At 36.9% G+C, this 26462-nt stretch overlaps 1 protein-coding gene and 1 long non-coding RNA gene across 2 annotated transcripts in view; one reads left to right on the plus strand and one right to left on the minus strand.

Annotated features, from left to right (window-relative positions):
• The first annotated feature begins 6273 nt into the window (after positions 1-6273).
• On the plus strand, positions 6274-8528 carry LOC136026276 (uncharacterized). Its single transcript, XR_010617253.1, has 2 exons — positions 6274-6406; positions 8353-8528. It is a non-coding gene; the product is annotated as an uncharacterized LOC136026276 (long non-coding RNA).
• Positions 8529-8936: 408 nt separating this feature from the next.
• The window catches only part of LOC136026266 (probable citrate synthase 2, mitochondrial), an 86663-nt gene continuing 69137 nt past the window's right edge, over positions 8937-26462 (minus strand). The window contains exon 9 of the mRNA XM_065702657.1: positions 8937-9284. Within this exon, the coding sequence (XP_065558729.1) occupies positions 9117-9284 (168 nt within the window). The 3' untranslated portion in view covers positions 8937-9116. The remainder of the gene's footprint in view (positions 9285-26462) is intronic.

Consider the following 26462-nt stretch of genomic DNA (forward strand, 5'->3'; position numbering starts at 1 on the left):
AACGTCTGAGACACAAGGTCTTTTCAAATATCAAGTTTCATTAAGATCCGATCACCCGTTCGAAAGTTTAGTTGCCTCAAGATTCTGTATTCTCCATCCCTTCACTCCCCCAACAGTGGTCGGATCGGGAAAGTGACTATTTGTAGGTTAGTTTGGTCGGATCCTTGATGTGCCTGCCAGGTTTCATCGTCCTAGCAATTCTGGAAGTTCCCTTTGAACATGTCACAGAATTTCCGGTTCCCCATCTCCCCCCAAAAGTCATCGAACCCATTCAAGACTTGAAATGTAACGTCTGAGACATGAGGTCTTTCCAAATATCAAGTTCCGTTAAGATCCAATCAGCCGTTCAAAAGTTATAGTTGCCTCAATATTCCAGATTCCCATCCCTCTACTCCCCCACGGTGGTCGCATAGAGGAAGGTTAGTTTGGTCGGGTCCCTGATGTACCTGCCAAGTTTCATCGTCCTAGCACTTCTGGAAATACCCTAACTCGAGAACAGTGGATCGCCCAACCGACCGACAGACAGACAGAAAAGTGATTGGTAAATGGCACTTGAGCGAAGCTGCAAGTCCCATAAAAAAAAATGTACTTGTGAGCCGGAGATTAAACATTAAATTTGAATGTGAAATTTTTAAAATTTTTAACTTTGCCGGATTCTGAACAGACTAGTTGAATCCTAAACACCAATCCTAAAACTGTTATTTTTAATCAAAGAATCATTCTTACCTTCATGATGCAAGTTAACTGGTGGATTTGTATCTCCTGGTTTTGCTTTCTGTGTCGGCACAATTTTATACGACATTGCTTCTTTACTTGAACGCAAACTGGCACGCGTGTACACGGGTTTGGGAAGTGAGCAGCCCTTCGTCTCATCCCCAATTAAGGACTGAAACCTAAAATTTATCCGACCGTGGATATTTTGAGTCCTGGGCATTTTGCGTCGTGGGCATTTTGAGCCGTGGGCATTTAGAGTTGTTGGCATTGTTCGTGGCAAAAAGATCGTGGTGATTTTGGGAACCACCCATTTATTGTGTGGTTGGGCACCGTATTGCTACTGGATTTAATCATAATCATACAGCAAATCAAAGAAAAAGAACAGGATAAAGACCCCTCAGTAGTGTAATCTCTAAAACCTCCGCAAAATGAAGCTATTTTCACCTCCAACAATTTGAAAGAGAGTCAACCACTTTTAAATAAGAAGTATTTGATTAACAATTTAGTACTTAATTCGGACTAAATCCAGAATGTTAATTCCTATTTAGGCCAATTGTCAAATTTTGTCCATAAGTCTAGTATTTATCCCGAAAATTTGCAACATTTGCAATACAAATAGTGCAACAAAAATTATGATTATTAACATTAAAGGCTACACCTTCCTCTACCTTAATTTCCTATGGATGGGGCTGATCTTGAGGAACTATGTAGAATAATTAAATCGTTGACGCAGAAAGTTGTGAGTTCTTCCAACTCATCCCTCATACAAACACACGACGAAACTCACTTATAATGTACTCACAAACCTGGCTAACATACCCTTCGAAGTGTGCAAAACACGGAAAAATTATCATAGGAGCCTGAAACTGCTACAACAGCTAAACAATTTCAAATTAAATCCACTTCTTCAGGATAGTAAAGTCACTGAAATAGGGTCATAAACTATTAATTTTTATTTTCTCGCATTCTATATTTGCCTTAATCTGTTTTGTTTGAACCTTTTTCCCAGTATTTAAGCGTTTCTTAAGCGATAAACCAAAGGCTAACAATATGTCGTGTAATTTATAAAATTAATTACAAGTATTCATCATCATCATCTTTTCAATAGCATTGCTTTAGAAAAGATCTGTGTGTCTTCCATATATTGCTATCATCCCCCCCCCTCCATGCCACTTCGTATGGAAGGTGTGGTCTTGTAAACTGGCAAAGGGACTCATTTGATCTAGAATAGTAAGTTCTAGCGCTCTTTTCAAAGCCCAAAAGTGATTGGAGGGCCACCAACCCTCTTTCCATGTTCTTTTTTGCATCCTTGTAACCTGTGTTCGAGGCACTAGAAACAGTACACCCGGGTCAAGTTCTAAAGTTTCGAATACCCCTTCATTTACTAACTGTGTCAAGCTCAATCAGGAAGTAGCATCTCTTCGTGAGACCGTTCGTAAGAAAAACAAAGTGATTGCTCAGAAAGATTCAAAAGCTTCAAACATTCAAGATGAACTCAACAAAATCGCGGCCGAGTCTAGAACTTCCTACCAGGAAGTGACCAAGCAAAACCATGAAATATCCCGATTTCAGTTGAAAATTGCCCTTCGACAGGCTCGTATAGCTTTAATGGAGCAAGAGTTGACTTCTTTTCACGAAAACCAGTGCTCCCTCAGTACTCAAATAAAAAAGCTTATTGAAGACTCGCTCATAAGTGCTGCAACAATAAATCAACCAAATGACTAACTATATAGTCACAAAATAACGCAACCTTCTTCCCCTGTTGAAAAAAAATCCACCACCTAAAAACTGTTATTATCCTAACCAAAATTCAGGCAGTGACTCATCGCATGCAAAAAACCTTGCTTTAGTGCCAAGTTTACCGCATAATAGCAGTCTCGGTACCTGCAATACCTCATCACAAGAAAATAACCTTGTTTTAGTGCCATGTTCAACGCGTTATAGCCCGCAGCCGACATTTAATGAAATGACCCAAAATATGAATGCTGTGAATGCAGGTCAGGTTACACAGCGACCTTGCAGATTCAATACGATAAGTAGATTTTTTGAGAGTGGTTTTTGTAAAATCAAAAAGAAGTGCAAATTTTTACATGTATACCGTGATTTTAGGTCGACAGAACTTGTAGTTCCGCCCACGTTTCCATACCCAGACAAGAGTTCTCCCCCCTGACCAGGTTATTCCACGAAAAACCTGCAAGTCCTTGCCTGATTGAGCCTTTGCCTTATTCCCATCCAAAAAACTTCGCAAGGTGGGGTGCAATGATTAGCCCCCTAGTCGGTTTTCTCCGATCGCAAAGGACCCATTCTTCCTTCCTAACAGCACAGCCCTCCTACCGAAGAACCGGCCTCTTTCCCGATTCTTACTGACTTTTCCCTCGAATGCACAGGATAGGTCGTCCGATTTTGGCAGGGAACTTCCCCTGTCTAGTTCCCCGAATAATGATCCAGACAGCCCTTTAGACGCCTCCCCCGCCCCACTCTAAAGTTTCCTCCACTCTTACCCACATTTATGACACCATAGTCTCCCCCATTCACTCTTCAGACATCCCCCAGTTATTCGAGTTATTCCCCTAGAGCCCGTTTGGTTCAACATACCATTTTCCAAGTTTCTTACTCTGTAATGCTGAGAGTCTCAATTTCGAGAAAAATAAGAGGACTGGCTATTACGGCGAATATCAGAATTCACACCTTGTTGCCGTAACTGAAGTCCAGGCGCAAGACCCTGACTCCCTGAAAGCTTCGGGCTACAAAATTTTTTGAAAGTGAGGCCAACTGATCACCCGCTTGGTGGAGGACTTCTCTTGCTGTGCCGTGAGAAACTTAGTCCAAAACTGATCACAATCCCCGGTATTGATGATTACGATGAAATCACGAGGATAAGTATAAAACTGAAAGTACAGCCTCGTCCACTGTCTAATACCCTAGCATGTAGTTTATATTACTCCCCAGGTCAGCATGCAGGGATTCGACGAAAGTTTGTTGAAAAACTTCAAGCCAGTACCAATTTTGCTCTCTCGAGAATCCCAAACGCTGGGATGCCAATGAAATGAACTCGAATACCTATGCAGGGGACTACACCTAAAGCAAGTGGTAAATATACCCATAACCAAAGGAGGCTCCTCTTTAAATGTCATCTGTACTAACTTGCATAAGTTCTACAGTCAACCAGAAGCCTTACCACCTTTAGGGGGGGAGCTACGATTAGATTCTCAAAATGCAACCACTGGATCAAAGTTGTCGAATACAAAGTCACTGAAACGCTGCATCGGCCACTAGCCGACGAATTTATTTTTAGTTTCGGTTCCTGGATTTCTGAAGCGAGCTGTTCTGTGGTCCTAGCTTCTTCTGATGTCAATTCTAAGTTCAAATCTTTCAAAGGAAGCTATCTGATAATTATTGAAAAAGTTTTCCTGAAAAGAAAACTAAAAAGTCTTCAAATGATAAGCCCTACGTTAACGAACCTCTAAAAGCCAAGATCAAAGAAAAAATTCGTTTACTTCGTAGTGATAAAAAGATGAAGCCAACCATATGCGTAAAATGATAAAAAAAAAAACAAATTCGAAAAGCAGCTGCCACGCACATAAAAAATACTATGAAGGATATTTTTAATATAACCCCAAGAAGTAGTATGATCTAGTTAAAAAACTTTCTGGCAAGCAAATTGGTAATATTGATTTCCAGTTTGATGAGCCTAGTACTAAAACTGCTAATGATCTCAACAAACACCTCGCCAAGATTGTCCAGGCATTACCTCAACTTTCCGTAGACTCTTGAGTCTATTCCCCATATCCATGATGAAAACCTTCCCCATATATCACCAAAGGATATCGAGAGGAAGATAAATAACCTAAAAAGGACAAGTACATGCCCATCAGATATTCCGATCGTAATTGTCAAAGCATTCGCTGACAAGCTGTCCCTACCACTGGCAGATATTTTCTGCACGATCGCTGAAAAAGGATGCTGCCCTGACACCTGAAAGCAGGGATTCGTGACGCCGGTTCAGGAGAAGGGCACTGACGAGGGTTTCAATGGGGTTCGACCAACTACGGTCACCTCAGTTTTTTCGAAATTATATGAAAGCTTTCTGACTGATTGGCTCAGATCAGAAACTGAAGAACTTGTTGACCCAAAGCAATTTGGTAATCAACGTGGCCTTTCTGCTACTCAATCTTGTAAGCTTACTGGATACAATAATTGGAAGACCTTGATGTTTGGCAAGATCTATTTCAAAGAGACCTCCAAAAAGCTTTTGATCTGATTAAGCACAATGTTTTAGTTAAAACTCCTAAAAGAATTTCATGTTAACCCAAACCTTGTTAGAACAATAGCGTCTTTCCTTTCCAGTAAAACTCAATGTGTAAAGTATAAAAATATCTATTCAGATCTCCTTCCAGTTTACTGTGGTGTGCCCCAGGGTACCCCCCTTGGCCGGCTCCTGATTATGATAAACAAACTTGCTACTGAACACCCTGACCGCTGGAAATTTGTCGACAGGTCCTTACTGGAAAAATTTCAAGAGCTTCGCCATGGAAATCATGGAAGATATTTCCAGTGACGCTGCAGAGGCCGACATGACTGTGGATGCCAGAAAGTCAAGTATCATGACTATCAGTTTCTTGAAGAGTACACCTTCGTTCAAGCAACCAATCCCTCCAAAGATATCCGTTCAGCAGTGCAAACTCTTCGCTATCACTATCTCGAGCGATCTGAAGTGGGAGGTCCACGTTACTAATATCACAAAGCACGCTAATTTGGCACTTTTTACGCTTAAATTTTTCTTCAAGTTTTCTTGCCCTGCAATTCACCTTTCAAGAATTTATACAAGTTTCATCCACCCTTTTCGTGAATATTCTTGTCTGGTTTGGCATTTTGGCTTAACTACTTCCCAATCTTATTCAATAGAGTCAGTACAGAAGCAAGCATCTAGGGTCAAGGTAAACTCCCATATCACTTTCTTCTTAAGTATTTCCAGCTCACCACTGTATCAGAGAGAAGAACCCTCCTGTGTACCCGGTTTGGCAATAAACCCACGACGAGCCCCCGTTTCCAAGATTTATCCCCTCCACCTTTTCAACCTTTAAGATCCCGACCTCAAAGACCCACCTCTAAAATGTTCCCAACCTTCAAACTCTCCCATCAATCCACGAGAGATACAGGAAGTTTCATTCCTGCATTTGTCAGCATTATTAATCAGTGACTTTGTTGTATTGACTCAGTTTTTTAGTTGATGATCGGTTCTTTTAATCTGACAAGTATCTGTCTGACACTGTGTGTCTGTGTCTTTCTCTTTTCATTTGACAGGTTTTATCGGACTGTAATACCTGACGTAAAGCGCCAACTCGGCGCTAGGCGCTGTGAAAGCAATTTTGAAAATAAAAGTCTCACTCTCTCTCTCATTATGTAGGATGAAATTTCGCGATATCCATTTGATTCAGACCTGTCAAAAAGGTCTATCCAGTACGCCTCTGGGGTCAACTAGAGCTCCAAAGCCCCAGGGAGAATGGGATTAAATTTCGCCAATTACCCAGTATTCATACATCTGCTTTAGTAGAATAAGTGAAATGTTCGGTTGAGGAGGGCCAAGTTGACCAATTTTCGGAGATAACGATGAGGGATAACATTTTGTTTGTTTCAATCCGCCTAGAAGTTTTGACACTACAACTTCCTCCGGGACTGGAATCTATACATGGTAAGTTAGCATTGTAATTAAAAAAAAAACTTTATGTGCACCCAGGATATCAAAATAGCGTATCTATATCTCAGGAATGGCTTTGGGAAATGAGTAGAAAATTTCAGGAGGTATTGAGGAGCAGATTTCGAATTTTGACCTAAGCAAAGGGGACCTAGGTATATAAGAAAACACTGTTTACCCAGTTAACTGAAAAGCAGTATTCGCTAAACCTCAGGAACGGCTGGGAGTATTGGAGTGGGGCACTGTACCTCGAAACTGGACTTGACGGAGGGATTGAAGGGAATAAGGAATAATCTGTCTCCAACCTGCCTAAACAAAAAATTCACAGTAAGTCCCTATAGAACTTGGAATTTAGTCATAGTTATATTGTGAGTAAATTGAGCACTATATGTAGCGTCAAATTAGCATATCTGCAACATCTCGAAAATGGCTTGGAAGGTCGAATTAAAATATTCAGGGAGTGCTGCAGAAGCCAAGTGGACCTCAAAAGTTGACATGGAGGGAAGGAACAGAGCGAAAGGGGGCGCTAATCACTTTTGTCTCTGGTCCTTCCAAACGTCGAGTGTTACGAGCCCCAGTAGGACTTCTATATGGAAGCACAAATGACAGTCTGACCTTTAGAGGGCGATAGTCCTACTTTAATTATGTTAATTTTCATTCGTTTTAGGTCTAAATTGATTATTTAATTAATTTTCATTTCTCATCTATTTATCCATGGTAGTATCTATTATTTTTAGACTTGATGTGTTTATACATTTTAACTCCTTTTTGTGAGAAGTTTGACTTATTAAATTACATTATTTCTACTCGTTTTAGGTTTCAACATGCTTCTTGAGTTTCTCTTAAAAAAGCATTTTTGTTTGGAATATATTTATTTAAATATAAACAAAACGTGAACTGCACTTAGCCACAACTTGGAACTTGTCGAGTGCGCTGTTTTGAATACTTTTTTTTTTTGTATCCTAATCCATACTTTTTTCGTTCAGATAAATATACTTAATAATCTGCATTTAATAAGCCAGCAAATAAGAACACGTCATACTTTCTGGTGGTATTATAATGAAGACTTCTAATTTGAAGTAAAATACACAAAAAATCGTTTTTAAACAAATCTCAACTCAATATTTTTTCATTCCCAAAAATATTCTGAAAAAATTGTTGCACGTAATCTATCCCATTGTATTAACGTTTAAGTAATCTTATTAATTAATAAAGCAAAGTTTACTTGGTAATAGTTTTTCTGTGTTTAAGAAAAATTTGTGCAATAAAAGTTTCAATCTAATTATTTAAAACTCTTGACCTTGTACATCTTTATTACGAGATGTCTATAACAAACTCAAGCACAAAAAAGTAGTTTTAGGTTCGTTTAAAGCCACTTAATAACCGGAAAGTAACCATTTTATTTAATTTTAGGGAGAGACGAACAAAGCGGAGCCTCCACTTGTTCGGCCTTAATGAAGAGACGCTTTCAAATAGTCTACATCTCTCTCGGGACTAAAAAAATCGCATAGGAAATATATTCAGTTGAAAAGAGCCGAACACAGTGAGCGGAGATTTTCTTCCGAAACATTTGGAAAAAATAACAACCTTATCTTATTTGCGTTATCCGAAAATAAGAGCATAGGAAGCAAAACAATTTGACAGTATTTTCAACTAAGTTTGTTCAAAACTATGAGCTTTAATAGCTAGGGTCAAAAAAAAAGATTAAACACTTATGAAAGATAGATACCACATCACAAAACGTCTAAAGATACTTATTGGGTCATTTATTACTACAAGTGGAAGTAAGCATCATTATATTTGAATTTCAGAAACACTCAAATCGAGCTACATGATTCTTGAGTGACCCAGCTAAGATAACTGCCCATTACGCTTTGTTTTTATTGGTTTTACTTCTATTATTATTTTTATGTTATTTCTACATATTCTATTTTATCTTATAGAAACCATTCAACATCACACAGTAGACTTAGTTCGATTTCACAAACACTTCAATCGAGCTACATGAGCGGCCCAGCAAAATTGGCAGCACAATATACTATTTTTATTATTGTTCCTGTACTCATTCTATTTTATATTCTATCATTATTTGATTTCATAAAGTACATACTGCTCTGTTTCACTAATGCTCAAATCGAACTAAATGATTCTTAGTGATCCCGGGGAATTGGTAGTCCAATATGTTATTGCTAGTTTGAAATAAAAACTAACTACACTTGAATCGAGTTTTGTTTCCAGGAAATACTATTCTAAGCAGTTCCAGTCTAAAACCCAAAGCAATCAATTAATAAAATTTCTGATTGGCTCCAAGCAGAACCTCATTCATAACTTGATTGGTTTTCTAGTTAAACTCCAAATAAATCAAGATATCGAGCATTGCCGGAGTTATGTCTACTTTACCCATTTAATCTATCTGACAGTCTCTGACCTAGATCTTTGCTTTAATACAAATAACATCAACAATCTCAAAACTCCTGAACCAGACCTTCCTATCAAACCTTTCATAAAATACACCGCACAACTACAATTTAAACACTATCTTTTATTAGAGACGACTCAGTTATTATGTTCACATGAACAAGGTCATTACACCAAATTAACAAGCAACTGAACTGGATTCATAGAACGCATATTAAACAATGATAAATACAACTTATTTGTTCTGACTAAATATCCATTTTCAGTCGCGTAAGTACTTCGAATAGCTTTAATGTTTGGCTCCAACCGCTTTCATTAGTCCGTCGGTTGACATTGACTTAGGGCGCTCAAGGGGGAGACCAAGGGCTCTGTCCCAAATGAGGGAGGCAAGTGTACCCAAAGCTCTTGAAACACCAAACAGAACGGTGTAGTAGTTCATCTCCATCATTCCATAATGCTGAAATAAATTTAATGTTAGTGCTTTTACCCATCTGGAAGGTATCTGGTGGTATCTTCAAGCGAAGATTCAACGGATAGAAAAATCTAGGGCTTAAACAAAATTAAGGAATTAGCTGACACCTCGAATATATTCAGAAAATTCTTACGCTCAATAAAACGATTTAAAGAAAATTGTGGTGAAGCATAAACCTGACTTCACCATTAATTCATTTCCAATTTTTTTTACAACAAAGTTCCTTGCGCCCACCCTGCGAAGACTGAAACCGAACTCTGGACAACATGTGTCTAGGCAAAGATCAACCCATTGACCAAGGGACAGTCTTCACCAAATATAAAGTAAATATGTATTCATAAAAAATGCAGTGATTTTCGATGTTATTTTGTGAAGCACATTTTAAACCCTCTAAATCGATATTAAGTTTTTACAGTCACGAAAAAATTATTCATCTTCAGGGCCGTAGCCAAGTTTTTTTTAAGGGGGAGGGGGTTCCAAAAAACTTAAAAAAAATACATCAAAACTTGATTATAGCATACGCATTTTTGTTACGTTTTTACGAGTCAGACAAGAACTGGGGGGGAGGGGTTCATATCCCCTACCCTCCTGGATACGCCCCTGGTCATCTTTACAAGCACCTTCACAAAATAGCAAAGTGAATATTCAGGAGAAAAGCAGTTCTGCCACTCAATGTAATTTCTGGCACTAATTAAAAAAAAAATGTGTGTGTGGGAAAGGGGAGAGGCAAGGATTTTCACCAATTTATTAAAATGAATACATAAAAAAGGTTCATTTTTGCTGGGTTGGTCTTTTTTAATGGTTTCAATGGGAATACTTATCATTTTCTTATTTATGTGTATTTTTTAATTTCTTCTTGTTTCCCACTGAGGATGGGGATTCTGACGCCCAAGCCAGAAGCTAGAAATTCCGACATCATTTGGTCGTTTCTTAGTTAAACTGGTATGATACATGTCGGTTCAATAATATTTTCCAGGAAGTATGTGCTAATGACTGTCAAAAATGATCAAGAATCTGATCATAATGATCTTATAATCTGATATAATAATGATTCATAATGAGTGCCAAAAATGATCTGGGTGACAAAGCAAAAACACATTTTTAGGGTGGTTAAGTAGTACACTTCTTCATTAAGAAGAAGGCATATAGTTTAACGTTTTTTATTTAGTCGACCAATAAAGAGCCTTTTTTTTTTTTTTTTTTTTTTTTTTTTTTTTTTTTTTTTTTTTTTTTTTTTTAGCGTCACCTCTTTCTAAAAATCACTCTTCATCACATCAAGGTGAACTAAGCAAACTATTTTTATGCGCTAATTATTTTAGCTTACCATTTTCAGGGCACTCAAGCTGCAGACCTAGGGAAATCTCCCAAAAAAGGAGAACCAAAGGCCCAAACTTTTAAATGCCAAATAGAACTTACTACCATTAGTACCATTTGCTGGAATCAAACCGTAGAAATGTTAGGAAAAAACCCTCTTTAGTGGAAAACTTTGTAGTTACGAAAACGGTACCTTAGGTTTTCTTCTTTCAAAACCTAATTATATAATTATTTTAGCAGACAAAAGCTAAGCGATGCAAATCAGCATTTTTTGTTTCCAAATTTTCAAAATCTATAATTAGAATTAGATCATAAATCATATGCTGTAGGAAAGCGTGCACTTTACACTACAACTTAGAAGTCAATAAAAATACGGCGCACATTTCAGATTACTGCAACTGAGCATTTCAGAAACTATCAGCACTGACCCAGGACAAGAAAAATTCAGAAAAGCTAATAATTCAATTTTACTCTTGATTGAAACCAAAGTTGCTTTATTTGAGTAATTGTCAGAAAAATTGTCAGTTTTCTAGTCTTGAAAGCCTTTTTAATATTAAAAAATTGAGCGTTTAACTCTCTCAATCTTATCTAGTAGGGAAGCTCTGTCTTATCGAAGAGATCGATTGGACACAAATCCACCAAGACTTGAAACCATAATAAAGTGATAAAAAAGATAAAAGTTTGGAAAAACTACTAAAAACAATTCTCAAGATAAGGCACGGTGACGACCCTATCAAGTGCCACTAAAGCATCTAGGTCAAAGAAGGGAAAGAAAAATTTCCAAAGAGCGATAATTGTCCAGATGTTTCTGAAAGCAAGGAACCAATATCTAAATTGTCAAATAAAAAGTGTCAATGCAAGATTTTCCCTCCTTTCCAAGTAAGAAGTTGAAAAAAAAACGTTTGGGACTGATAGTTTCATCATGAAGGAGAAACTATCAATTTAGTTTAATTATTTCTTAATTTTATAATACATTAGTAGACTGCAAGCGTCATGTATTTGCTATCATTTTATTGTGTTGCAAAGGTTGAAGATAACTTGACGTGCGATACCGATACACTAGTGGAAACTTTCGATACACTAGTGGAAACTTTCGATACATTAGTGGAAACTTTCGATACACTATTGGAGACTTTCGATACATTAGTGGAAACTTTCGATACACTAGTGGAAACTTTCGATATACTAGTGGAAACACTAGTGTCACTGACAACACTCGTCTGCACCATCAGACCTACCCGTAAGCGTTTTATTCAATATCTACCCACCATTCACATAGTATAAATATATTTAAACAGTAGCAAAAAGTTTGTTAAAAAATGGTACACATCAAAGCGCGCTGACTGGGAAGTTACCAATACGTCAGAGCAATAGATCTCCCATAATCCCATTGTAATGTGCTAAAAATTCGGCATTGCACGTGCGCGAAAGGTGGAGCCATGAAGATATGAATGTGATTGATGTGTCCTAAAAACCTTTAATAGAGAGTATAGGACTTTTCGCTACTGTGTATATATACATTTATACTGAGCACCATTCCGCATCAGCGAAAAACTTCTGTCAAACTGCTAATAATAGTTCATCGAAATGGAAGACTACAGCCTTTTCAAGCATATTCCCAACCCAAACCATGGCAACGACACCTCTTTAAAACCATGTCGTTCAGAATATGTGAGAGGAATGTGAAAAATTGAGGAAGCATATGAGAGGAAGTCAAATGGCTTCACTTCCTACTCTCGTGTTTTTCGATTCAGATCCTTTTTTCATTATTATTATTAATTTCTTTTTAACCCGTCCCACTGAACATTTATAAGAGCTGTAATCAAATCTTGGTACATTTTATAATAATAACAATAATCGGGTTTAATGCATTAGTCTATAACAACGCCCTGAGGAGGCTGTAGCCTGTAAGGGAAAAAGTTCTTCTGACAGCATTTTAAACTGAACTTTGCACATGTACATATGCCTTTTGGCCTTTATTATAATGACCTAGGAGTCCATCTTTGCCAGCTGGTAAGCTTTCATTGAGTGATAACATGGTGTGATTTCATGGAGTAACACCAAGAATTCTATGGCTCATTTACCAAGAGTAATTTGTATAGAGACACATTCGATAGAGCTTTATACAAGCGGATTTGCATTTTGGCCTTTGGTTTTAAAGACATATTAACCATCTTTGCAACTGAAAACTTTTACTAAGTGATTACGATACAAGTGACCTCTGATTATTTTGTACCTGTACTTAATCAAAATTAACAAAAAGAAAAAAATCAGAAAATTGAGCAGCAACAAACAAACATTACAAGGACTAAAAAAACGTCTAACAGTTCATTTCTATCTCTTTACATTCAATATTTAAATCTTCGGTTTCATTCAAAATTGATTTTTATATCAGCGTTTTATGGTCGAAAACTTGCAATTCTTTCAACTTCCAATACATTTAATCAACTTGATGAAAAATAAAACTTTTTCTGATATGTATGAAAAAGAAGAAAAACACCAATATATCGTCAATTTGCTAAAGGCAAAGATGAAAGTAAACACTCAAGCTCTCTGTAATCACCGACAGAATGAATAGTATCAGAAGAAAAGACAACACTTGACAGTCCACCTCAAAGACTTTCTTAGAAGAAGTTTCCAAATAAATTCCATCGCATGAAGATCAAAGGAAAGTTATTAGAAAGCCAAGATTTGCTTTCCCAAAAGGATATTTTTCTACTTTCTTATGGCAAATATACATATTTTCAGCTGGTAAAAATATAACTTCGAAGACCACACTGCCTTTCCATGACGAAAGTATAACAGTTCAAAATAGGGATGAAACCTTTTAATAGACAGTGAACAGATATAATTTTTATTTTTTTTTAAACTGGATATTTCGAACACATATACAGTGTTCATCATCAGCAGTAAAACTAAAAAACAAACAAAATTTATACCCAATAAACTAATTACATATAGTTTATTGCTCTTATTTTTTTCAATGCAACAGCGGAGGCATATCTCCTTGACCTTTTCGGTTCCGGTTCATTAGATTTATCTGACATATCAGGTGGACATAAATATTACTTCACCTAAGAGCTATGACCTATGTCATAACTGTTATAATGGTAAAAATAATTAGAAAAACAGTGTAGCGTTTAAACTAGGGTAAACAAGCGATTATTTTCAGGAATTGATGCTGAGCTGCCTCTGATATGTTATTCATTTGACCCTACTACCTTATTTAAAACATATAATTAGTCCAGGAAGCGACGATTAACCATATAGCAACGGAATATTGAATATTTTAAGGATATTAACTTGCGCATTAGTTTAATATAATTTTATAATAATTATGGGTTTACATGAAAGGAAAAAGCAAAAGGAAAATTGCTTGCTAAACTTTTCTCTATTTGAAAAAAAAAGTTTAAATACATTATTTGCTATAATAGTGACTCTGTAAGCTTAGCCAGAGTCAACCCAGCTCTAAATGGGTACCTGGAGAAATCTGGGGAAGGTAAACAGGAAGGGTGTGCGAAAGCACAGGATGGCTGGCCCCCAACCCCCCATTGCACTTCCTGGCTGAAGGGCCAAGAAACGGAGATCAGCACCGCCGGTACGGACTGTAAAGTCTAATGCCGTATCCTTTACCTTTACCTTTATTTGCTATAAACAACTGCTTTACAGACTGGTAGACTCTTTTTTCCTGTAAATGTTAACTTACCACTGAAAATAAAATAATACTTTAATTTACCAAAAATTCGACGCAACACATACGAGGCAGTAAAACTAGATTGTTTATTTATGATTATTTGAAAAATGAGGGAGAAAATAAGGTTATACTCCCCTTTTCTTTACAATTTTGGGCGTTATGTCCCTGTCAATATAGTATACGAAAGACAATGCAAAGTTTGTCAATAAAAAATGCGCTACTTTTAGAAATAAAAACTACGAATTTTTACTTTAACGACTTTTTATGGATACTCTACGTCTAAAAACGTTTAGATTTTACTTTTGACTTTTCACAGAGGGAAAAATAAGGTTATAGTCTCCTTTTCTTTACACTTTTGCACGTTATGTCCCTGTCAATACAGTATACAAGGCAATTCACAGATTGCCAAAAAAGAAAGAAAAATGCGCTACTTTTAGAAACAAAAACTACGACTTTTTGGATACTAGACGTCTAAAAACGTTTAGGTTTTACGTTTTGACTTTTCACAGAGGGGGAAAATAAGGTTATAGTCTCCTTTTCTTTACACTTTTGCGCATTATGTCCCTGTAAATACATTATATAAGGCAATACACAGTTTGCCAATATAAAATGCGCTACTTTTGGAAATAAAAACTACCGAATTTTTACTTTAACAACTTTTTATGGAGACTCTACGCCCAAAAACGTTTAGGTTTTACGTTTGAATTTTCACAGAGGGAGAAAATAAGGTTATAGTCTCCTTTTCTTTACATATTTGCGCGCTATGTCCCCGTCAATACAAGGCAATACACAGTTTGCCAATAAAAAACGCACTACTTTTTGAAGTAAAAACTACGAATTTTTACTTTAACACTTTTTATGGAGACTCCACGTCTAAAAACGGTTTGGTTTTACGTTTGACTTTTCACAGAGGCTTTACGCTCAAAGAAGTATTAAATTTAACGTAATAAAAAGTTACATTTACCATTTCTAAGACATAGCAATGTTTGTGCTGTCTTTGCAAATATTGTGAGGATTAAACTGTTCACTTGGACAACAATGCACCAAACAGCAGAACTTTCAGCAGTTGTATTTAATTTAAAAATGTAATTTGTTCAAATAAGTGAGAGTTTTATTAAAATTAGCATCAAAACAACAAGGACGTATATAATAATTAAATACATCTATGTTTACCCCCCCCCCCCCCCCGAAACGACGAAACCACAAAAATGATGAGGAAAATGAGGGAAACGGTTAAATTCTGATTTTTATTTTATTCGGTATTTCTCAACAAATGTTCAGTTTATGTTGGGTCTATTGTAGGTATACAGTAAAAACCTTCATTGTATTTAAGTACATGAAAGAATAAAAATTTGACATATGCTTCCGAATTCAAATCTGTATTTGTTCCTTTATTTATCACGGGAAGCATTTGAAATGAGAAATAAATGCAAGGTGTTTCCGTTTTTATTTAAGAGTTGTTATTTAACTTACTGTCCAAAATGGGGCAAACTTGCTGGAGCTAAAATCTAGCTGGATTTTACAAAAACAAATATCAAAACATGAAACAAGTATATTGAACTAAACAAGTTTATATTCATTAACTAGAAAATTTCAAATTTCTTTTCCCTCCAAGACCCACCTCCCATCCCCGATAGTCAAGTTTTAGTGCTAAATTCAAATCTGTTTTTTTCTCTCTATGAGGTCGAAGCTTTTTCGACTTCGATTCGACCCTCCTAGATGTATAAAGTAAATGTAAAATAACAATTAGTAATTTGTAAAATCAGTGTAGATTATAAATACCACACGGGTTTGCCAATTACTTCCATTGTGATCCGATAAAGTAAGAGTACATATAACAAGTTCATTAGCTATTTAATTCCCATACCAGGGTAACAGAGACGCCTCAATGTTCCCTAATATTCATTTTGGAATTATAGTTCTGCAACTTAATTATCTACGGTAAGACTAAGACATTTAGTTAATATTTGTCATATTCGGAAGAAAATGAACACCCAGGAGAAATACAAAGGCAATTAATTTCATCTTCGCCTCTTGAATTACCTCTAACCCTACTATTTTTAAGAGACGCGTGGAATAATTAAAAACCAAGGACTCTTGGCAGCAAAAAATAAGCTGAACTAATCAAAATAGAAACGAGAAAATAGATGGAAAAGTTCCAGAAACATGAGAGTGGGCCGATTTGTCAACTATAGCAAGCGGAAGCAACCGCATATATATATATATATATATATATATATATATATATATATATATATATATATATATATATATATATATATATATATACTAGCTGTTGGGGTGGCGCTTCGCGCCACCCCAACACCTAGTTGGTGGGGGCGCTTCGCGCCCCCCCAAGCCCCCCCGCGCGCGTAAGTCGTTACGCGCCATTGTAGTTGTGTCCCTATGTCCCACCTGTGAATATATATATATATATATATATATATATATATATATATATATATATGTTTTTAACTACGTAAAACTTGCGAATATACAACATTCTTTGCTGTCCCATTGTCTGTGCATATAAATAGATTGTCAGGTTTACCGACTCTTGAACATGCAACATATAATGGTCCATGGGAAAACAATCCGTATTCAGATCTATACCTCATGATTCTAATGATTGCCCTTGAGCTTTGTTGATGGTGATTGCTAATCGACCATTCCCTGAGTCGCCATCGTCATTTATATATCCCCCTGTGCACCCCGGCGTCCCCTTTGTAGTTATGTCCCTGTGTCCCGGTCGTCATTTATATTCCCTGTGTCCCGGTCGTCATTTGTGTCCCGGTGTCCCAGTCTGTGATTTCTCTTTGAGCGTCCCGGGCGTCATTTATATTCCTTGTGTCCCGGTGTCCCGGTCGTCATTTATATCCCCCTGTGCCCCCGGCGTCTCCGTTGTAGTTGTGTCATTTATATTCCCTGTGTCCCGGTCGTCATCCCGGTATACATTCGTTTTTGAATTGGTATGTGATGAAATAAATTTTTAATTTTTTCCCTTTTTTTCCTTTTAGTTTTTTTTATTGGTTTTGACCTTTTTTTTAGGTTTTTTAGTTTCTTTCTTTTTCTTTTTAGTTTTTTTTTTGAAGTTTTTATCTTTTTAGTTTTTTTACTTTTATTTATATTTTTTTAGTTTTCTTTTCCTCCTTTATTTTTCAGTTTTTTTTCCTTTTTTTAGTTTTTTTTCTTTTTTAGTTCTTTTAGTTTTTACCTTTTTAGTTTTTTTTAGTTTTTTAGATTAAATTTTTTTTTAGTTTTTCACCTTTTTTCTTTTTAGTTTTTTATTGGTTTTTACCCCTTTTTTTAGCTTTTTTATTTTTTTGGTTTTTTCTTTTTAATTTATTTTTAGTTTTTATCTTTTTTATTTTTTTTTATGTTTATTTTTAATTTTATTAGTTTTCTTTTTCTCTTCTATTTTTCAGTTTTTTCCTTTTTTTAGTTTTTAGTTTTTTAAGTTTTTTCCTTTTTTTAGTTTCTTTAGTTTTTTTAGTTTTTCGGCTGTTTTATTTTTTTATTAGTTTTTATTTTTTTTTGTAGTTTTTGCCTTTTTTAGTTTTTTTCAGTTTTTTTTTAGTTTTTAGTTTTTTACCTTTTTTAGCCTAACCAGGATTTGAACCTGAGACCGGGACACCGGGACACAAATGACGACCGGGACACAGGGAATATAAATGACGACCGGGACACAGGGACACAACTACAACGGGGACACCGGGGGAAACAGGGGGATATAAATGACGACCGGGACACCGGGACAGGGAATGGTCGATTAGCAATCACCATCAACAAAGCTCAAGGGCAATCATTAGAATCATGAGGTATAGATCTGAATACAGATTGTTTTCCCATGGACCATTATATGTTGCATGTTCAAGAGTCGGTAAACCTGACAATCTATTTATATGCAAAGACAATGGGACAGCAAAGAATGTTGTATATTCGCAAGTTTTACGTAGTTAAAACCATATATATATATATATATATATATATATATATATATATATATATATATATATATATATATATATATATATATATATATATATATATATATATCTATATTCACAGGTGGGACATAGGGACACAACTACAATGGCGCGTAACTATTATGGCGCGTAACGACTTACGCGCGCGGGGGGGCTTGGAGGGGTTGGGCGCGAAGCGCCCCCACCAACTAGGTGTTGGGGTGGCGCGAAGCGCCACCCCAACAGCTAGTATAGATATATAAATAAGTTGTCTGTGTGTCGAGTGACGTCATGTTTGTGTGTCGACTGACGTCATGTTTGTCGACTGATGAAATTACAGACCGGGACATCGGAACACAAATGACGACCGGGACATAGGGAATATAAATGACGACCGGGACACTCAAAGAGAAAGCAACCGGGACACAAGGAATGTTCGATTAGCAATCATCATCAACAAAGCACCGGGACACAAATGAAGACCGGGACACAGGGAATATAAATGATGACCAGGACACTCAAAGAGAAATTACAGACCCGAACACAAATGACGACCCGGACAAAAATGACGACCGGGACACAGAGAATATAAATGACGACCGCGACACTCAAAGAGAAATTACAGACTGGGACACCGGGACACAGGGAAACAACTACAATGGGGACGCCGGGGGCACAGGGGGATATATAAATGACGACGGGGACACAGGGAATGATCGATTAGCAATCACCATCAACAAAGCTCAAGGGCAATCATTGTAAACCAGACAACCTATTTATATGCACAGACAATGGGACAGCCAAGAATGTTGTATATTCGCAAGTTTTACGTAGTTAAATATATATATATATATATATATATATATATATATATATATATATATATATATATATATATATATATATATATATATATATATATATATATATATATATCTATAATTCACAGGTGGGAAACAGGGACACAACTACAATGGCGCGTAACTAATATGGCACGTAACGACTTACGCGCGCGGGGATGCTTGGGGGGGGGGGTGCGAAGCGCCCCCACCAACTAGCTGTTGGGGCCCCACCCCAACAGCTAGTATATATATATATATATATATATATATATATATATATATATATATATATATATATTATTCCATATTTTTCGAGAAAATTAGTGTCTTGTAATATTCTTGCATAAAAAATGACAGAGCAAATTCGTTAAGAGCCTTAATTTTTGTTTTTGCAAATGAACTCATGTACTATGTTAGTCCATCATATAAGCATTGCTTATGACATCATATATGGCATCAAATAAGCATTTGCTTATATGATGTCATACATAGCATAAATCAGATTGTTGGGGTTCCAACGCAACAGTCATTTATCTATATATATATATATATATATATATATATATATTATATAATATATATATATACATATATATATATATTATATATAATATATATATATATATATATATATATATATATATATATATATATATATATATATATATATATATATATATATATATAAATAAGTTGTCTGTGTGTGTGTCTGTCGAGTGACGTTATGTTTGTGTGTCGACTGACGTCATGTTTGTCGACTGACGTCATGTTTGTCAACTGATGAAATTACATACCGGGACACCGGGACACAAATGACGACCGGGACAGAGGGAATACAAATGACGACCGGGAACCTCAAAGAGAAATTACAGACTGGGAAACCCGGACACAAATCACGACCGGGACACAGGGAATATAACTGACGACCGGGACACAGGGACACAACTACAACGGGGACGCCGGGGGCACAGGCGGGATATATAAATGACGACCGGGACACAGGGATTGTTCGAATAGATATTACAGACCGGGACACAAATGACGACTGGGACACCGGGAATATAAATGACGACCGGGACACTCAAAGAGAAATTACAAACTGGGACACCGGGACACAGGGAATATAAATGACGACCCATGGACAATTATATGTTGCATGTTCAATAGTCAGTAAACCTGACAATCTATTTATATGCATAGACAATGGGACAGCGAAGAATGTTGTATATTCGCATGTTTTACGTAGTTAAAAACACACACACACACACACACACATATATATATATATATATATATATATATATATATATATATATATATATATATATATATATATATATATATATATATATATATATATATATATATATATATATATATATATATATATACTAGCTGTTGGGGTGGCGCTTCGCGCCACCCCAACACCTAGTTGGTGGGGCGCTACGCGCCCCCCAAGCCCCCCCGAGCGCGCAAGTCGTTACGCGCCATTGTAGTTGTGTCCCTGTGTCCGACCTGTGAATAGAGATAGATATAAATATATGTTTTTAACTACGTAAAACATGCGAATATACAACATTCTTCGCTGTCCCATTGTCTGTGCATATAAATAGATTGTCAGGTTTACTGACTCTTGAACATGCAACATATAAATGTCCATGGGAAAAACAATCCGTATTCAGATCTATACCTCATTACTCTAATGATGTGTCCCTGTGTCCCGGTCGTCATTTATATTCCCTGTGTCCCGGTCGTCATTTGTGTCCCGGTGTCCCAGTTTGTAATTTCTCTTTGAGTGTCCCGGTCGTCATTTATATTCCCGGTGTCCCGGTCGTCATTTGTGTCCCGGTGTCCCGGTCTGTAATTTCTATTCGAACAATCCCTGTGTCCCGGTCGTCATTTATATATCCCGCCTGTGCCCCCGGCGTCCCCGTTGTAGTTGTGTCCCTGTGTCCCGGTAGTCATTTATATTCCCTGTGTCCCGGTCGTGATTTGTGTCCGGGTGTCCCAGTCTGTAATTTCTCTTTGAGGTTCCCGGTCGTCACTTATATTCCCTCTGTCTCGGTCTAATGACGTCACCGTCAAAGCAAAAATGACGACAACTAATTTCATGACGTCAGTCAACACAGAAACATGACGTCACCTGATCCACAGACAGACAGACAGACAACTTATTTATATATATATATAGATAGAAGATATATATATATATATATATATATATATATATATATATATATATATATATATATATATCTATATATATATATCTATATATATATATATCTATATATATGTATATATATGGGTCCCTGTGGGACACAGGGACACAACTACAATGGCGCGTAACTAATATGGCACGTAACGACTTACGCGCGCGGGGGGGCTTGGGAGGGGGCGCGAAGCGCCCCACCAACTAGGTGTTGGGGCGCCACCCCAACAGCTAGTATATATATATATATATATATATATATATATATATATATATATATAAATAAGTTGTCTGTGGGTAATGTCTGTCGAGTGACGTCATGTCATCATGTCGTCATGAAGTTAGTTGTCGTCATGTTTGTTATGACGATGACGTCATTAAAGGTATTTAAGAAAATCGTTCAAAGACAAATTTTTAATTGTAAGAAGATCGTGGACGGAAAATGGTTTAATAGTAAAATGACTGAAGAACCTACAATGGCAACAGCCGAGGAAGCTGCTGAAAGAGTCTATGCCAAAAAACTTGCGGCTGATAGAGAAAGTAAGAAAAGAAAGCGTGCCGAGGAATTACAAGAACAGCAAGAAAACAGGCTTGTGGCTGTTAGAGAAAGTAAGAACAGAAAGCGTGCCGAGGAATCACATATATAATATATATATATATATATATATATATATATATATATATATATATATATATATATATATATATATATATATATAAATAAGTTGTCTGTCTGTCTGTCTGTGGATCAGGTGACGTCATGTTTCTGTGTCGGCTGACGTCATGAAATTAGTTGTCGTCATTTTTGCTTTGACGGTGACGTCATTAACGGTATTTAAGACATTTGTTCACGGAAAAATGTTTAATTGTAAAATGACTGAAGAACCTAAAATGGGGACGCCGGGGGCACAGGCGGGATATATAAATGACGACCGGGACACAGGGATTGTTCGAATAGAAATTAAAGACCGGGACACCGGGACACAGGGAATATAAATGACGACCGGGACACTCAAAGAGAAATTACAAACTGGGACACCGGGACACAAATGACGACCGGGACACAGGGAATATAAATGACGACCGGGACACAGGGACACATCATTAGAATAATGAGGTATAGATCTGAATACGGATTGTTTTTCCCATGGACAATTATATGTTGCATGTTCAAGAGTCAGTAAACCTGACAATCTATTTATATGCACAGACAATGGGACAGCGAAGAATGTTGTATATTCGCATGTTTTACGTAGTTAAAAACATATATTTATATCTATCTCTATTCACAGGTGGGACACAGGGACACAACTACAATGGCGCGTAACTAATATGGCGCGTAACGACTTACGCGCGCGGGGGGGCTTGGGGGGGCGCGAAGCGCCCCACCAACTAGGTGTTGGGGTGGCGCGAAGCGCCACCCCAACAGCTAGTATATATATATATATATATATATATATATATATATATATATATATATATATATATATATATATATATATAAATAAGTTGTCTATGGGTTATGTCTGTCAAGTGACGTCATATCATCATGTCGTCATGAAGTTATTTGTCGTCATGTTTGTTATGACAATGACGTCATTAAAGCCATTTAAGAAAATCGTTCAAAGACAAATTTTTAATTGTAAGAAGATCGTGGACGGAAAAATGTTTAATTGTAAAATGACTGAAGAACCTACAATGGCAACAGCCGAGGAAGCTGCTCAAAGAGTCTATGCCAAAAAACTTGCGGCTGATAGAGAAAGTAAGAAAAGAAAGCGTGCCGAGGAATCATAAGAACAGCAAGAAAGCAGGCTTGCAGCTGATGGAGAAAGTAAGAACAGAAAGCGTGCCGAGGAATCACAATATATATGTATATATCTATATATATAAAAATAAGTTGTCTGTGTGTCTGTCGAGTGACGTCATGTTTGTGTGTCGACTGACGTCATGTTTGTCAACTGACGAAATTACAGACCGGGACATCGGGACAAAAATGACGAACGGGACACAGGGAATATAAATGACGACCAGGACACTCAAAGAGAAATTAAAGACCGGGACACCGGGACACAAATGACGACCGGGACACAGGGAATATAAATGACGACCGCGACACTCAAAGAGAAATTACAGACTGGGACACCGGGACACAAATGACGACCGGGACACAGGGAAACAACTACAAGGGGAACGCCGGGGGCACAGGGGGATATATAAATGACGACGGGGACACAGGGAATGTTCGATTAGCAATCACCATCAACAAAGCTCAAGGGCAATCACTAGAATAATGAGGTATAGATCTGAATACAGATTGTTTTTCAAGAGTCGGTAAACCTGACAATCTATTTATATGCACAGACAATGGGACAGCCAAGAATGTTGTATATTCGCAAGTTTTACGTAGTTAAATAAATATATATATATATATATATATATATATATATATATATATATATATATATATATATATATCTATATTCACAGGTGGGACACAGGGACACAACTACAATGGCGCGTAACTAATATGGCGCGTAACGACTTGCGCGCGCGGGGGCTTGGGGGGCGCGAAGCGCCCCCACCAACTAGGTGTTGGGGTGGCGCGAAGCGCCACCCTCGGAGCCTGAGCCATCAATTGCAACAACACCGATACGGACAGCCAAAGCAAAAGGTCATTGCTAAATAGTCTGAATTAATCGAAATCCAAAAACGTGCCAAAAATGAAAATGAAGAACAAAGACATGGGCGGTAAGATGATATGCGAAAACGACAATTAGAACGTGTTAAAAATGAAAATGAAGAGCAAAGACACACGCGGTTAGAAGACATGCGACACTGAGCATGTGAGCAAGTCAAAAATAAAAATGAAGAGCGAAAACACGCGGTTAGAAGACATGTGACACCGAGCATGTGAGCAGGTCAAAAATGAAAACGAAGAGAAAAGACGCAAACGGCTAGAAGACATGCGACACCGAACATGTGGGCGAGTCAGTGAAAATCAACCTGGACAGCGAGAGTCAAAACGTGTCAAAACTGAAAACGATAGCAATGATGATTGGGTTTGGGATTTTGACATGGATAAGGTCATCAATGCCTACCATACCTTTGTTAGAAAAACAAAGGTTCGGCGATATGTATTTCACAATGATGAAAGATAAGCCGAGGGAAAACGAACCAAATAAATCGAAAATTATAGATACAAGATTTGGTTTTGGATTTTGCTATGGATAAGGTCATCACTTCCTATTATACCTTTGAAAATAAAAAATACGGACTAGATAAATCTTTGAAAGAAAAAAACTTTTTGTCCCACCACCTGAACAATTAAAAGAAAGAGGTTCGGAGATATATCTTTCATAATGACAAAAGATAAGCCAAGGCAAACGAAGAAGTTTTTGTCCCACCATCCGAACAATTAAAAGAAACAAAAGTGGTCGTAGATGCCTTCCATGCCTTTGAAAATCAAAAACCTGGACTAGATAAATCGTTGGAAAAAAAGAATGTTTTGTCCCACCACCTGAATGATTAAAAGAAACAAAGGTTTGGCGATTTGTCTTTCATAATGACAAAAGATAAACCGAGGCAAAAGTTAAAGGTCCAATAAAAAAATAATTAATTTTACAAAGGCACTACTTCTAATCTAAGGTCATCTAAGGTCGCCTACTTCTAGTCTAAGGTCCATTTGGACGTCATGACATCAAGAAAAATACTCAAATTGTCTGCGTTTAGATAAACTCTTGGCATAGTGCCGTCAGAAAGGATTTCAAAGCATTAGGGGGTTCAAGAAGCATGGTCAAGAGCGGAACAAGAAGTGGTTGGAGTATATTCAACCATACATAGAAGACAGAACACAATGGATGCAGTTCGCGACAAGAGAAGGAAATAGTACAACTGCTCATAGACTCACTCAGAGAAAAACGCGATTAAAAATCTTAAACAATTCGTTACAAACGCTCCATAGTTCAGCTAGCAAAATTCTATAAACTTCATTTCAATCTCGACTAGCTGATTTGCTATATTTGAATTTTTCTGTTGGTATTGTACATATTCCCCAAACGGAATTCGATAAAGAGGGATTTATTTATTTTTTTTTGTTCCAGACTCCACATAAGATAAAAAAAGTAAAGGATACGGCACTAGACCCTGAAAGTCCAAATCGGCGGTGCTAATATCCGTCACAAGGCCCTTTAGCCAGGAAGTGCAATGGGGGGATGGGGGCCAGCCACCCTGTGCTTTCGCACACCCTTTTTGCTTACCTTTCCCCAAAATTCTCCAGGTGCCCATTTAGAGCTGGGTCGACACTGGCTGAGCTTACAGAGTCACACCACTGACCCCCGTCCCAAACCTAATAATAGACTGTAACGCATGTTGAAGCATTAAAATTATATTTCTTGCTAATTTCTCATACTATAGGAGGGGGGGTAAAAAAGAGGACCCCCTCCCCTCTGCTACGTACAAAAAACCATAACTAGTGTTGCACTTGCTGCATTTGGAAACTACTAATGACGTTCGTACATTTTTGGAGTAGAACCGCGTCTGTAGCAGAGAAACGTCACGATTTTTACAGAAAACTCAACATATGAATAACATATTTATTAGTAGATTGCTCGATTAGTTTGGTTTAATTTTATTCACTTAACTTTAAAACCGTATATCTCGAAACCCAAGTTTTTGGACTCATAAAAATAACTGAACCCTTCATATAGTAAACGTAAAATACTTAGAATAATTTATTCTTTTGAAGGTCTAGGAGAAAAAGATATTAACGAATTTAATATCCTTCACAGTTTAGAAAAATATTACGATAGTTAAGTAGACCTCACATTTAGGTTCTTCACAATCCGTTTTTCATCTCGCTTCGACAAAAATATAAAAAAACAACTATCCACTATTAGACAGTGTCCATGAGTAGCCCTTCAGAAACTCATAACCCCGAAGATAGCAAAATAATTGTCAGATATTGTTTTTTTTTTCCTAATGGAAAACTCTAGCTTAAATAGAACTTACTTTTTATATACAAACGAAATAAATCTTCCGTGTCTATTATTTAATGTCTTGTTAAGTGTCTTTCTGTGTTGAAGGAAATTTATCGACACAGTTCTCTTTTTCGTTTCTATCATGAAAATAAAAAACATA

Source organism: Artemia franciscana, chromosome 1, assembly GCF_032884065.1.
Source record: "Artemia franciscana chromosome 1, ASM3288406v1, whole genome shotgun sequence".
Lineage (NCBI taxonomy): Eukaryota > Metazoa > Arthropoda > Branchiopoda > Anostraca > Artemiidae > Artemia > Artemia franciscana.